The following is a 15763-nucleotide window of genomic DNA, read 5'->3' as shown; positions in this document are numbered from 1 at the left end:
ACTTAGTAGCAGCCGTAATAGTGTGATGCACTCCATCCACCCCAGGTTACTTTCTTTTAGCCTCGATGGTCTTCTAAAATATTTTTCTCAGAAATCATTATATCTCTGCTCTCATCACAGCCTCTTTCTCTGTATCTTCCCTCATTTAAAGTGCCTTTGAATCTCCCCTTCTGTATCTTCTCTTGTTCAAAGTTGCTTTGAACGAGGGGAGATAGAGTTTGTAAAAATGATTGCAAAATACCTGTTGAACTCGTCTGCAATTTCAACTGGGTTGTCTATGATTTCATCATTTTGGCCTTGACCTATATGATTTACTACCTTCATTGCACTAATGTATAAAAAAACCTCCTTATCCCCATTCTTAGTTCTTTTTGCCATTGATTTCCCATACTCAGTTTTTTTTCTCTCTCAATCCATAGTATTATTACATATCAACATTTCCATTTGATCTGTTACTCTCTTGTCATCATTTTTTTTCATCCTCCTCATGTTTGTAACTTCCAAGATAATTTGTTTAAATATTTCCCATAGTATATTTTTATCCAGTGACCTGAAATTACCATCGCAGTTAATAGAGCCTAAGAAGACAACCCTTTATAGTATCCTCTTTAAATTGAAACTCTCTCCTTTGCTTTTGACCACCAAAATTTCCTTGACACTGCCCATTTTATGACATTGTGGTTGTTACCTGCCAGTGGTTTTCCTGCACTCTCAGATCTTTGATAATACCTGGATCCTTAGTGAGGACCAAGTCAAGGATATTTGAGCCCTTTGTACTTTCTCTGACATGTTGAAATAAGCAACGGTTGACCAGGTGGTTTTATCCATTAAAAACTATCATATAATTTTCATGGTAAAAGCAGCTTCTTCCTCTTCATCCTCTTCACCGCTTATTACAGGGAAACTACTATTGAAATTCAGTATGTAAGTGCTGTACTTATGCATATATATATATATATTTTTTTTTTTTTTTTTTTTCTCTTCCCTAGCTGGTGCAGAATAAGTTCACTTCTTTGCACCATTTAACCTGATTAAAAGTAATACTAATACTATACTCTTGTATTTACAAATTTATACCAGTTCATGCAGGAGATCAGGGTTTGATTCACCACTGGTTAAAAATTACTTAATACTACTTTTTATTGAGTTTATAGAACAAACCTATTGGCTTTAATACTAAACAGAGCTAAAATTCATGGCTCGGCATTGCTTTGTCAATGCAAAGCAAAGACTTTTCAGATATAGTGTAGTCTAATATAGGAATATTTCAAGTTATTTAGAGATAACTCTCCCTGACCAACACTTCTGTAAAAACATTTTTAAAGTTTATATGTTGTATTAGATCTAAATAAATGTTGAATCAGAAATGACTTGCTCCTATGAAAGCTGAAGGAATGCCTGAAATCAGTGTGGATTTTCCCTTGAAGTGGAATTGTTCCATTTCATTAAGACATTTTGCAACTAAAAGAAATATGACTGTCATGTTGAGTATTCTTGAATCACCACATTATTATTATTTATTTTTTTTTCTTTACTTTTGGATAAGTCTAAATAATAATATATAGTATATTTAAAATCTGTTTTTATTTCAGCCAAAAGGTGCTGACAGGAAACACAAAACTGACCGAGATAAAATGAGCAAGAGATCATCAGCTGAACAGGTGAATTCCGTGTTTTCCATCTATTCCATGTTATTTATATTTCATTATTTCACTCTCCTTCTCTTATTTTTATTCTTTTTTTTTTTTCTTCTTCTTCTTCTTTTAGGAAAAGTTCAAGCCATCTTGTGATTGCACTGTTTTTACTGAGGTAAGCAATGTTCAGATACATGAAAGATTTGAGGCACATTATTACATTACCGTGCCTCAAATCCGTCAGATTTGTTTTCTGCAATAAAGTATCCCCTGTTCTATATCACTGATATTCTGATAGCTTTTATATTATCAATTTATAAGTGCTAAATTGTGTTAGATTTAGCACTAATCCATAACATTTATGGAATTAATAAACAATTCAACTTAGAGAACAGTTGGTTATTGAAATAAGATTGTAATGAAATATTTAAAAACAAAACAAAAAAAAAAAAATTTAATAAGTGTAAAGTTGTACATTAACAGTTTGATGGTCCAGAAAATCCAATAATTTGGTAATTGGGCATGCCAGCCAGTATGTTATAATGCTATGTTTAAAAATTCTTACTGTTCAGAACTTTGAAGTAAACACATTAATGATTTGTAAAATAATAAGAGAAGTTTACCTCAATATAGTACGTAGAACACTTCCGTATGATACTCTCCAGAAATCAAAACGAAAAAATCGAAAAACTTACATTAGAGTTACAAATAGTTTAAAAATCAATTTAACACAATAAAACTCAATTTAACAAAATTAAAAATCAATTTAACGCAATTAAAAATTAATTAAAAGAATTTAACGAAAAAACTTAAAAAATTGCAAAACGATTTTCCTTCCTGAAACTGACAATGCTTTTCGACTGTATGTCATGATCACAGGAATGAAAATTACCGAGTAGGAGTGAGTATGAAACTTAAATAGGGATTATTTGTCTTCACGCATGCGCGTAAAAGCCCACGAATCGGAGATCATCTCCGATTCTTACTGTTTATTCCTTTTACTCTTTATTTATTATAAAAACAGTTAGCTTACCTGATTTATGGTGAAATTTGTACACAAAATATGATATAAATATCTGTATATGAATTTAGAAAAGTATTCTTGTTATCATAATTTTTAGATTTGGTATTTGTTGGCTGAAATTTAACTGAAGCAACAGTTAGTGTCGGAATAATTTAAAAAAAATTGTTTTAATTTTTTTTTATTTGCCATGATGTGATCTAACTTTGCTAGCCATTTTGAAAAAAAAAATTCAGCTGTTTGTCCAAGCTTTTTAATTTTCAAGATACTGCATAGGGATGATGTTTTAAACCATGAAAAACAATGTGGCTTCATCAGAGAGAGCAGTTTCTCCGTTCAATTCATTTTGCCATCCAAAAGGAGCATTAAGCATTCTTTACTATTCTTAACTGCCATGAAAAAATTGTCTTTCTTCTCATGTGTCAGAAGACAGTATCATGTCTTTGTTAGAAATTTATTAGCCATTGACTGCTTGCCTTAAATCCTTTGTGATAAAGATCTTTAGCAGATTATATTTTTTTTATTTATCGATTTTAATTAAGGAAGAAAAGAAATTTCCAATTCATCTAATGACATCACATATCCTTCTGCAAATATACACGTAACTGTGGCACTGATCTTACACTTGGAATCTGTCAAAACAGTTCATTCTAAACAAGCGGTTTTCAGAGAGAGAGAGAGAGAGAGAATGTGTGAGTGCATGTGTACATGCATATTTGAATGTCTTGTGAAATGATGTAATGAACTTTCTGCTCTTTGCCCACTCCTGTTTTGATTTAGCCCAGAAACATTTCGTGTTGACTTTGTTTTGTAACGCCCAATAACAAAAAATGTTACGTTATCAAGGACTATTAAAGCATTATTCCTTGGAGATTTTGATAGAGGTTGTTGGAGTTCAAGATATCAAGAAATTTGACTTACCATTATTCTAGTCACTGTAATATAATACATAACAGAGAAGTTATAACAAGTAATCCAGAAGATAATGCCATGTGATTTGGAAATTAAATTGACCTCTGATATTATGTTTTGAATTTGGAGAAACTACTTCATTGTGTTTATTCTGTTGTTTTCAGTGTTCAGTAGAGTCTCTGCATCTTCCGTCATCATCTCCAACTGCTTCTCAGTCATCATCTACTCCTTCTACATTCATATCTACCTCTACACCCAACTTTTCTCCCCAGGGTTCTATTATTGATGTTCGACCATCATCATCATTACAGGTGGATCAGTAAGTAACACTGTTTCATTATATTCTTATTTTGAAAGTTGTAATAATTCATACCTTCAGCTAACATAATTATGTGCTGAATTATTAGATACAATGATGGCAAAGTTCATAAATCATCCTCTTTTTTTTTTTTTTTTTTTTTTCTTCTTCTTATTCACCGTGTTTCAAGCAAATTTTAGCCACAAATTAGTCTTTGCCGACCGGGCTAGCCGGGTGGGTAAGGTGCCTGCCTGGCAACCCAAAGGTCGCGGGTTCGAATCCCGCCTCGGGCTTGGATCAAAGTACTGCAAAAACCTTGGGAGGTGCATTATGGCCACAGAAGCCAATGCGCCAACAACTACCAAAAAAAAAAAAAAAAAAAAAAAAAACAAATTAGTCTTCAATTAAAGTTAAAAAAAAAAAAAAAAAAGATAAAATAAAGGATATTCTAATGTGTCAGAAAGGGCAATAGTAACTAATAACAGTTACATCTGCTGAGATATGCTAGAAAAATTTGGAGTGGTAAACCCACAAAATAATGTTAAAAAGCTAGTACAATATTTTGCAGTCATGTGGTCTTAATTATAGATGTGATATTTTATCATGCGATAGCAACAAGTTAGTAAGGAAAAGATCTTAAATAAATATTTTATGCTACATGGATATATAGAGGATTTGAGATTGGAAGTGATCATCAACTTGTACTTGATCAAATTAAAAATAGTAATTATTGCAAAATTTAAAAAAAAGTGATTTGAGAAATCTCATATTTGTCAGTGGTCACTAAATATAGAAACCTCTGCCAATAAATGACATTTTTTGATACTAATGTAACTTTAAATGAAGAATGGCTAAAATTTTAAGAGAATTTTAGAGGAGCTGCAAAAGGTCTGTAAAGACAAGAAATTCAGAATCCCATGTTGGACTCAAAACGTTAGAGTAAAGCTACATCATATTAGAAATTTTTCTCAAATAAAACTACTAAATCCTAATTGGTGTATAAAGCAAACCATAAAAGGGATAAGAAATATGTGAAAAGGTAGTAGTAGTAATAGTAGTGGCATGTGATGCAAGAAAGCAAGTGTATGCAGCATCAGGCAAAAAAAAAAAAAAAAAAAATTTACAAAACAATTCTCTCTAAATATTTGTCCAGTTCCTCCTTAAATTTATTTAACCTATCAACTTCCACGACAGATGGAAGTTTGTTTCAGCAATTAACCACCGCTGGCTAAAGGCAAATTTCCGCACATCTATTCTACATCTGTCTTTCCTCAATTTGTAGTTATGCCCCCTTAGGTTCGTAATCTGAACAAGTGGAAGAATCCCATCAGAATTCAGCATGCTCAACCTATTCAAGGCCTTATACACCTCAATCAGATCACTTCGCAGGTGCCTAGTCTTCAGCCGCTGCGATTTGCATAACTTAAGCCTCTCTTGGTAAGAGGATCCCGTCATTCCTCTCACCAATCTTGTTGCCCTTCTCTGTACACGCTCAAGCAAATCTACATCCTTCCTAAAATGAGGTCTCCAGACCTGTACGCGGTACTCAAGGCGTGGCCTGACCATTGCCTTATACAGAGGGACAATCACCTCCTTTTCCCTGCTAGCAAAATTCCTGTATATCATTGACAAAACCCCATGACCTGCCCTGGCAGCCTTGCTCAGAAAACTTCATATCTGACTGCACAATTACTCCCAGGTCTTTTTCATTTTCTACCACCTTAAGTGTAGTACCACACGGTTGGTACGTTTCTCTGGGATTACTTCTACCCACATGCAGTACTTTGCATTTGTCAATGTTAAACTTCAGTTGCCACTTCTCAGCCCATCTTCCCAAATTTTCTAGATCCTGTTGCAGCAGCACACTGCCATTACTGTCATTAACAACCCTGCCAACCTTTGTATCATCTGCAAACTTTGACACTAAGCCTGATATACCTTCATCAGGTGAAGGAAAAAATCTTGGATAGATTTTGGGAAAGACAGAAAACAAGTATCATGAAGGTGGAAAAATGTTCACTAAACAGTAGACATTTTCAACTAAACATTTGAAAATGTTCGGGGTGGGGAGAGATAATGAAAGTAATTAAGCAAGGACAAAGTTAAAATAAAAAGAAGCAAAGGATATTTTAGAAGAATTGAGTAAATATTTTGAATTACCAAACAAAATATCTGAAAACATTAAAGAAGTAAAGGATTAGAGGACATTGTGGATACTCACTCAGTCTCACTCACAGATAAGCCATGGAATGTAGCGGGTGTATATTATGGTATTAGTCCCGAAATCGATCGAAATGCTGATAACTGGGGGGGGGGGGATATTAACTGGTTACATTGCATTATCCAGAAATTTTCCAATGAACAAGTTCCAGAAGATTGGAATAAGATATTAATTGAACCAATGTAGTGCCAATGTATAACATGGGTGTTGGGCGGCAACTTTAATACCTGTGTTATAAGTGAAGTGCATTAAAGCCAAAAAAAAATTTACCATTTTTTCTCCCAGTTTTTTTTTAACATAAATGCACTTTACTTATTAAATAAATACTTTATTTACTGATTTTTTATGATTATACAGACTAAAAAACAAAGTATTAAATGTTATATCATTCCCTTTGCATTCTAATAATACACAGTGCTGTTATGGACTTACATTTTATGTCCATTCTGAAATAATCATGTAATTTAATTTGCTGGAACTGATAACAGCATTTTTTTTCAGTATATAATTCCCAATAGTGGTCAGATGCAATAAATGAAGGTGTTCACTATCACTCTGACCTAACCACACCACCACTTCATTAATGTTTTCAAGCACTTTGTTAATTTCTGGTGCTTTTCCCTTACACAAGTCATCCACATTATCTTTTGAATCACTCCCTATGTCACTGACCTGTTTGTTTACTGTCTTCCCACTGTTCACAAAGGCTGTAATTTCTTCCTCACTCAGCTAATGCACAGCCTGAGCTTCTGCATCCACCTCAATCCAAGCAGCCAGGTTATTTGCTCTAAGACTGCCACCAAGTATGTTACAAGCAGCCTTTGCTTGTTCAGAAAATGCTGTTAATTCAACATTATTATTAGTGATCTCATTCTTTTCAGATGCATTTTTTTCAGCAGTTTTCAATTGCTGTTAAGCTTACTTTCTCCCACACTAATCCAATATTGTATGCAACATCTTTCAGTGTTAATGTTTTCAGAAATTCTAGAACTTGAATTTTTTAGTTCACAACACCAGCAAGTAGCTCATCATGATCATCAGCTTTGAAGGCTCAAATAATACCCTAACCCTGATCGGCTGAATTAGTGTGGTTGTGTTCCTTAGCAGAAATTTGAATCTGATCTTGCCATCTTTTGATTTCAGGACATCATATGAAAGATGAGCTGGGCGGTGATCCAACTGTAACAGTGTTTTCTTCAAATTTTATGTAAAGCAAGTGGCATCTCACTGATGGTACAAACACACTTTCAAACCATGAAGCAAATATATCACTTGCCATCCAAGCATTGGAGCTATTTTTATATGTCCATTCCGATATTCCATGTCAGAGACTTGGTAATTTGGAATCTTCTCTGGCTTAAATCTCTCTACCACATTGTGTCAAATTCATCTGTTGTCTCTGCCATTCTCCCAACTCCACTAATCACTTGGAGCTCTTTGACTTCCTATGCAGATTGACTTTCTCCAGTCCAACTTTCCTAACAGTGAGGTAATTTTCCTTGATGATTTTAATGTTCACAACTCCAGCTGGGTTCCATTTTCTTGTCACACTGACCTAGCTGGTCATCATCGTCATATATACACTCATATGGTGCGTTTCCTGGCAAAGAGGCGCAACAACGCAAATTAACTATTTTTGACCTATTTAGCCTTCCCTGCTGAATTTCAGCAGGGAACTTTACCATCCCTAGCTCCGTGGAGGCAGGTCGCTACTACCCTTTAATTTTTTTAGCTATTTACACAATTTTTTATTAAGATCTGATTGCTCTGATCAGAACCAATTCAAAACTCAATCAATTTAGAAGTCATTTAAAAATTTGCACCATAAATACATCTATATATATTTATAAATACAACTTTTGTATATTTATATACACAACAAAATGCACCAAATATACAATATATACACTATATGCACCATATTTACACCAATTATTATATACACAAAACTGTACATTTGCAACAACAAGCAGTTGCTACACAAAACTAACTTCCGCTAACATGCGGAGAAAACTATTACTTACAGTAGTGCTCCAAGCACTACTTACTTATATACAACTGCACAATTTATACAAGCTTAATCTGAGACTGAGAACTGCAAAAAGCAGCACACATCGGGGGAGACCGACAGTCAAAAGGGAACCCAACACTGTCTGCTGAGCAGCAGGAGAACTGACCAAGAGAGAACTGTACCAGAGTAAGTGCCTATGGAGCTGTTCCATAAGCAACTTTGCTTTTAATCACCTCAAGGTAACTTTTATAGATAGGGCATTCCCTACTACTCTCTGAGTTGGTCAGTAGTACCTCCGTGCTTCAAGCAGTTCGCACAGGTAGGCTTCTCTGCCTTTTTAGGGCAGTCCTTCTGAAAGTGTCCCTCACCAGCACAGTGGCCACAAACAGGTTTGGCTTTACAGCTTCTTGCTTGATGCCCAAAGGCAAAGCACTTAAAACACTTAACCGTAAGAAAGATGTCATGTACCTTGTATGACGACCAATGTAGAAACACTCTGCCATTCTCGATCAGAATGTTCCGTAACTCTGTGGGAACCTCAATGATCCAGTTTTTGGTATCTTTATTTGTAACTTTTTCAATAGACTGGATAACAACACTTGCTTGGAATTGAGCTCTATCTATCCCTCGAGAATTGAAGTTCCGCTCGAACATCTCAGACAGGAAATCAGTTTTTCAACATCTGGGTCGACGTCATAAATAATTAGGGGCTTGCCTAACTTCTTAGGGACTTCAGTTTTCATTCCCTTTGCCTTAATTGTTTCACAGCTTAAAATCTTTTGTGCATCTTCTTTACTGGCTACTTCCAGCACAACTCCTGTGTCCTTGATGGTTCTCAGACGACGAACATTGACACTCTTTAGAACAGGCTTTACAGTCTGTAAAACAACTTGTTTCACATCTTCACTGGTCTTAAGAGAATCGGTATCAGCCTTTATTAATACGGCGTGCACTTCCTTCTTTTTTGGTGGTAAGCTCGTCAGACTACGTATGACATCCGCGTACGAATTGGGCGCAACGTTGACTGAGGACTGACTCATCTTCAACACTGCCTTGAGCGACTGGTTCTCGGCAAAAACTTCTATTGCCTTGGCTTCCAGTTGGTCCCACATACTGAGGATTTTATACATCGCCTCTCTGTTGACTTTGTTCGAGTCGTTGAACATATAATCATGGAGCTGCTGACGCACTACCTTCAATTCCTTGAAGTTGTCCTGTGAGTCTCCATCCTCATCGGAGGAGTCCTCTCTGAGCCGCTTTGCGGCAGTTCTCTGTACTGACTCGATTACTGATATTAAAAGATAAAGATTAAAAGATTTTATAGGTTCCTATAAAATCTTGTGTAGTGCGAAATGGTGTTATATGGGACTAAGAACCAGTACAAAAAGGGGGTTTGTGTTCCAAAAGCTAACAAAAATATACCATTCTAGATTGTGTATCTTCTGCTCTCTTTAAAAAAATCATTAATCTAGATTTGTTTTTACTTTTTCTTGATAGATCTTTGTAAATTTCATCGTATGGAACTTCATCGTTTTTGAAGCTCCCTTTTGAACTTTGAGTTCCTTTTAGTTAAAGAATCTGCATTCAAAAAATAAGATTCTAATTGCTTAGCTAACTTTATGCCCTCCCGTATATTTTTTAGTGTAAAATTTGGAACTTCAGAATTTATCTACGCTATCATCCTCTGAATTGATTTGATTTGCCTCCAATACCATTTCCACCAAATCCACTTCTCCAGCCTCTTTTTCTACCACTAATTCTACCAAAGATTACTGAAGACATTTCTACCAGAACGTCTTCAGTAATCATATCTTTTTTTTTTTTTTTTTTTTAGGAGCATTGGCGACAGAGGCCATGTTACTCTGTGTATATTGTCTATAAATTGCGTGTTCTGTGGTCAATCTATTTTGCTGGATGAAAAACCAAGTTTCCAGGAGAAAAAGCCATGCTAACCTCGCCTGAGACCGACTAACTCAGCCACATTTTGAAAAATACCCATAAAAATTCCTCCCATCATCGACAGGATTTGAACTCAAGGTCTTTTCCACCCAGTGTGGGGAGGATGGCGATTCTACCAACTGTGTTACCCACGAGGGCTTCAATAATCATATCAAAATCTTCCCCTCCTACCGACTCTGTAGTTCAGCTAAGTCGGTAGGAGGGGAACACCAATTCCATTTTCTGTCTGTTCGGCCATATTTCCTGAATGAACTGACTCTGACCATACATTTTTCCAACACACATTTAATGTTGACGGTTTTACTTCTTTGAGCGATAAAGCTATGATTCTGATACAGTCTACAATTGAAAAATGTTTCCATGCCTCTATCACTTCAATTCTGAATAATTTTTTTCCAAAATCGATTGTAACGATTTTCTGATGTAATGAGTTTCAAAGGTAAATACAATGCCTTGATGTAATGGCTAAATTAAAGAAGTTGTACTAGGTGGTAGGACCATTACTTCAACGTTTGAATGACTTAAATCTTTTGATGGCCTGGCACATTCTCCAGTAGTAATCAAACTTTGAAATCTAGATTTTTCCACGAGTTCAACAAGGTCAAGTTCAATAGCACAGAACCTAACACGGGGATTTCCGAACAAAGTAAAATACATGGATTTCCCTTTCTTTTTTTTTTTTTTGCATAACGATTAGCCATCAAAAAGTGGGGATTCACAAAAAACAATGGAAATGTTATCATTATTAGCCGTATGGTGCAAGGAAGCCTGAGGCTTTTGCTGCACCAGGCAAAATGCTGAAAAATTACACCCATTATAATAGCAGAGTTCCCCCTCCCCCACAAAAGCTCAAAATACAGTGATATGCGAGGTTTGCTACTATTCCCTAACCGTGTTATAAAAGTACCATGTTGTACGAGAATTGTTGCATTTTATCAATTGTGTTAGGGCAAAACCGTGTTGTAGTAGTACCGTGTTATGTGGGGGTTGCCTGCACTTATTTTTGAACCATGTTTTGGCTTGAAGGTCAATAATTTCAAGTTGCAAGCTGGGATTGCATTTTTCTGCAATAGAAATAAATGTTTTCTCGAACAAGCTTATCCTTTTTTCATGGGATTTTATATCAGCAAATCGACTTTCAAACTCGCCAAAAGTAATTGTAATAATGGAAGGCAACGATTCTTTGGAAATGTGTTTCTCATTTAGCTCGGTACAACGTTCAAAGTGAACTAAATTGTCTTGCTGAATTTGGGATTAAAATAATAACAACTAATTCTAAAATGATTTGATGTCACCAAACATATCAGAGACCAATTTTCCTTTCCCTTGTAGTTTTAAATTAAGAGCATTTAAATGACTAGAAATGTCTGTATGAATTGCAAGATCAAACAGCCATTCCATATTTGATAGTTGTTTTATTGGTTTCCATTTTTCTGTTATAAAAAATATCAATTTCACGACGTAGTTTAAAGCAGGGTCTCCAAAGTTGGGTACGCGAGATGATCCATGGGATGTGCAAGATAATCCGCAATAAACCAATATTTATTAATTATGAAAACTTTAGTTTTTTGAAACGTAATTGAAAATAAAAATTATAACAATGTTTTTTTTTTTAATACTTAAATATGCGGCTTTGTTTGATCATGGCGTCGGTTTTCCCCATGTCTGAAATGAAGCAGCCACATGCTCGCTTCAGGCTCAGAGTATATCTTCCATCCTTGTTTAACTTACTGAATATATGTAGATCAAACAAACAATCAAACAAATGATTTTATAAATGTGATTTTAGATATAATGCTTTCCATGTAAATGATTTATAAATTTAAAAAAAGTATATATTAAACTTATATATTTAATTTTTTATTCCAGGTGCGTGCTAGTCCTTTTAAGTAAAAAAAAAAGGGGGGGGTGCAACCAAAAAAGTTGAGACCATTGGTTTAAAGAACCAATGTAATACTTTGCCACAACTAAGTCATCTCGCTGCAAAATATAAAATTATATCTTCATATTCAGCTTCAATTTCTGAAAGAAATTGTCAAAACATTCGGTGATATAAAATTTACAGTTGAAATAACCACATTCATAACGTGTTGGAGATCCAGTACTTTCCCATAAAAAGCTTCTTGATACACAATGCAGTGAATTCCACTTGGAGTTTCAGCTCTGATATCTATCATTTTCTTAGTTATTCTAACCATAAGCCCAATGTTTTTACCAATAATATTTTTTGCACTGCCAGTTGTGACTCCTACCAGGTTTTTAATATTTAATCCTAACTTTTCAGTAGATTGGCCAAAATTTTCAAAAAGATTTTCACTTGCAGTTGTTCCATGCATACTCTGTAGATCAGGTAAATCTTCAACTGGTACAAAATTATCATTAATTCCACATATTAAGATAAGGAGTTGGTCTGTGTCATTGACAGCAGTACTGTCATCCAATGCCACATTAAAATATCATTTGTTTTATGTTTTCAAAAGTCGTTTGAACAAATTCTTTCCAATATCTTCTACTCTTCATATAATTGCTTGTCGAGACAAACTAATGTCATGTATCATTGTTCGTTTCTCCAGACAAATTTCTTCCACAGCTTTTAACAAACAACGTTTAATAAATTCACTATCACTGAACGGTTTACTTTCTGTTTGTTTTGTTTTGTTTGTTATTTGGTTTTTAAGAGCATTAGCAACTAAGGCCATATTGCTCCAGGATATGCGGTGGTCATTCCCTGACCTTTCACATCCTCCGTATTTGGTGGTGACGGGCTCGAACCCCGGTCTAATCAAGAAGTGTATGCTACGCACTGCTGCTCCTTCCCACCTGCTACAGAGGCGCTAGGTTTACTTTCAAAACGATCAAATGTGCAACTTGATAACTGGCACTTACAGCAGATAAATTTCTTGACTGATACGCTTTGTGTGTTTTGTTGTTTTCTTAAACTCTGAAGCCTTTTTGCTTTGCAGCATTCCTTTATGTTGATCATAAGATTTATGCTTGGAATCATAGTGTTGTTTTAAATTATATTCTTTAAAAACTCACACAGTCTCCTTACACACCAAACACTGCTTTTTCATCGTTCTCAATGAAGAAATAGTCTTCGGCCCTCCTTCGATCAAAAACACAACAGTCCAAATCGATTTTCCTCTTTTGGAACATTTTTAAGGATGATTTTTTTAGTTCAATACAACGAACAAGTTTTATCAAAATAGTAGAATTTCACAATATGAAATGATACGTACATAACTATTCAGCATACATATGACTGCACTGGACTACATGTACACGTTTGATACAGATGAACTCGATGCTTGCATGCCTGTACACGCAGTGGCACGACTCTCTAAAATGCTGTTTTAGTTCTTTCCGTGTGGGCCTTATAAAAATTTTTCGCAGGCCATGAGTTGGACACCACTGGCTTAAGGTGTTACGTGGCCTCTATTAACTGGGTAGTTATCTCACAGAGAGCAAATACAACTGAATTATGGTATACCTTTAAAACATTAATCACAGAAGCCTTGAATGCATATATACCATTAAAAAAAATACTCCATGAGGAGGATCCCAAATTTGTATGAATAATGAAGTTGCCAGATAACTTGAGCCGAAAAAGATGGCATGGAAGTTACCGAGCAATAAAAAGTACTGAAGCCTATAACAACTACAAATTGATCTGTAATAGTGCCACAGAAAAGGTTAGGCTAGCAAAGGCAGATTATGAGAAATTGCTGGCAAAGAGTGGGGATAAGGAATTCTTCATTGTAGACAGGTTGCAAGGAAGGCCCATTGTGTCCTATTGATGATTTATTGAACATTTGCTAGCAGAGATAAGGACATCATAATTCCATTACATAAGACTATTGTTAGATCACATTTGGTATAATGTGTTCAATTGTGGAGAACGCACCTAAATAAAGACATTGAGCTTCTTGAAAGGGTCTAAAGGCAGTTAACTCACCTGGTGAGATTGGCAGAAGGGCATCCATATGAGAAAAGACTTTGAATATGTGGGTTGCACAGCTTGGAAACTAGGCACTTTAGAGGATACTTGATTGAGGTATTTAAGGCTCTGAGAGGCAAAAGTAAAATAAATGAGGCCGAAATTTTCACAGTTATAAATGATTCAAGAGAACTAGTGACCATAAATTCAAGTTAAGTTGACCATAAATTCAAGTTGGAAAAGTTGACTGGATTACAGGAAGTTTTATTTTAGCCAGTGAGTTATAAATTGCTGGAATAAGTTACTTACATTGGTGGTCGAGGCTGAGAATTTCAGGAAACTCATAGGTCAGCTGGATAGTTACCTATGGGAGAAAGGATATGCATAGGTTGTCTATTTCCTTTTCTTTTATTATTTATTTTTTTTATTATTTTACTTTTTTTTCTTTTTTTTCTTTTTTTTTTTTTTTTGCTAGTGCAGCATAAGCCTTAGTCTCCCTTACACCATATGGCCATTATTAATACTAATACAGTAAAGCATTTTTTCTCTACAAATTTGTAAACGTTTTTTGATACATCCTCATATTTATATCTTTTCCAGTTTATTTTCAGTTAACCTACTAAAATTTCATATTGGTATGTTTTGGCACATTCTTCATATTCATTCCAGAGATATTTCTGTTGGCAAATCATAAATCAGTGGAAAGGATTCCACAAAGACTACATGCTATATGACCAAAGGAGTTCTCTACACCATGTTGTATTATATTTTTACTTTTAGTGTCCATATACTTTTTTAACACAGTGCAATTAAGCATTTCGAACAGGCCAGCTTCTGACATTGACTTTAGGCAGTAGTTCATTCAATTTAGACAGTAGGGATTAGACCCCAGCAGAACACCATTCAGTGATATCGACAGATATATGAGGACTTGTCCAGAGATAAAGATCACTATCTCTAATTAAAAATTCTCTTGCTAGAGGAACTATCATTGAAAGTGTTAAAATCAAAGAATTTTCAAGAACTCCAGCTTTTCATTTGTTTCAGAATACAACCTTTAATTTATGATACCACATCAGTGGGAAAATCTTCTTTAATTGATGTTGTTTTCTTGGAATATAAATTGACATTAAACAAGGCCCTTCTGCATTTGTTTTCATGCTGAATACTAACTTTTTTATGTAGTTAGTATTCAGTATTCAGCACCACTTTTTTACTTTTTAGAAATCATTTTGAATCAGTTAAAATCTTGAAGATTATTATGTTCTTATTAGTTTTTGTAATTGTTTTTACTTTTGATTGCTTAATTAATAGATATGACCATGTGTATGTATATTTCTGTTTTCATTCAAAGAGGAAAAATATTTGTCTATACTTTTCCTTACAGTATATGTTACTTTATTTTTGATTTTTATGAGAATAATCATGGCTGTTTAGAATTCCATCATGAGATATTAGCTTCATAATTGATTCTGATTTTTAACACAGGAATCCATCTACTCCAGCTAGCACAACAAGTGAAATTCAGGAAGTGCCAGATGCATCATTACAGGGATCAGTGGTACTTTATCTTTTAATATATGTTTTTCATATTACATGTATTGTGAATTACTTGAGAGGCATGCTGTTAAAAGAGTGATTGTGTGAAGTGTTGGTGATATAGCTTATATAGCTGGTGGAGATTTAAAAGCTATTGAATTAGTTTAAGTGAATTATGTAACAGGTAATATTGATAATTATCACAATGTGATGTTTTGATTCTCAACAATA

At 34.7% G+C, this 15763-nt stretch overlaps 1 protein-coding gene across 3 annotated transcripts in view; it reads left to right on the top strand.

Moving 5' to 3' along the window:
• The window catches only part of LOC150076054 (transcription factor CP2-like protein 1), a 274831-nt gene that overhangs the window by 178029 nt on the left and 81039 nt on the right, over positions 1 to 15763 (top strand). For all 3 annotated transcript variants that reach the window (XM_090387036.1, XM_090387034.1, XM_090387035.1), the window contains exons 10-13: positions 1593 to 1661; positions 1768 to 1809; positions 3732 to 3886; positions 15482 to 15554. In XM_090387036.1, the coding sequence (XP_090243162.1) occupies positions 1593 to 1661; positions 1768 to 1809; positions 3732 to 3886; positions 15482 to 15554 (339 nt within the window). The remainder of the gene's footprint in view (positions 1 to 1592; positions 1662 to 1767; positions 1810 to 3731; positions 3887 to 15481; positions 15555 to 15763) is intronic.

The sequence above is a fragment of the Mastigoproctus giganteus genome, chromosome 13 (genome assembly GCF_048544385.1).
Source record: "Mastigoproctus giganteus isolate SK-2022 chromosome 13, ASM4854438v1, whole genome shotgun sequence".
Classification (NCBI taxonomy): Eukaryota; Metazoa; Arthropoda; class Arachnida; order Uropygi; family Thelyphonidae; genus Mastigoproctus; species Mastigoproctus giganteus.
The sequence above is the reverse complement of the archived record's forward strand: the minus strand, read 5'-3'. Positions and strand labels throughout refer to the sequence as shown.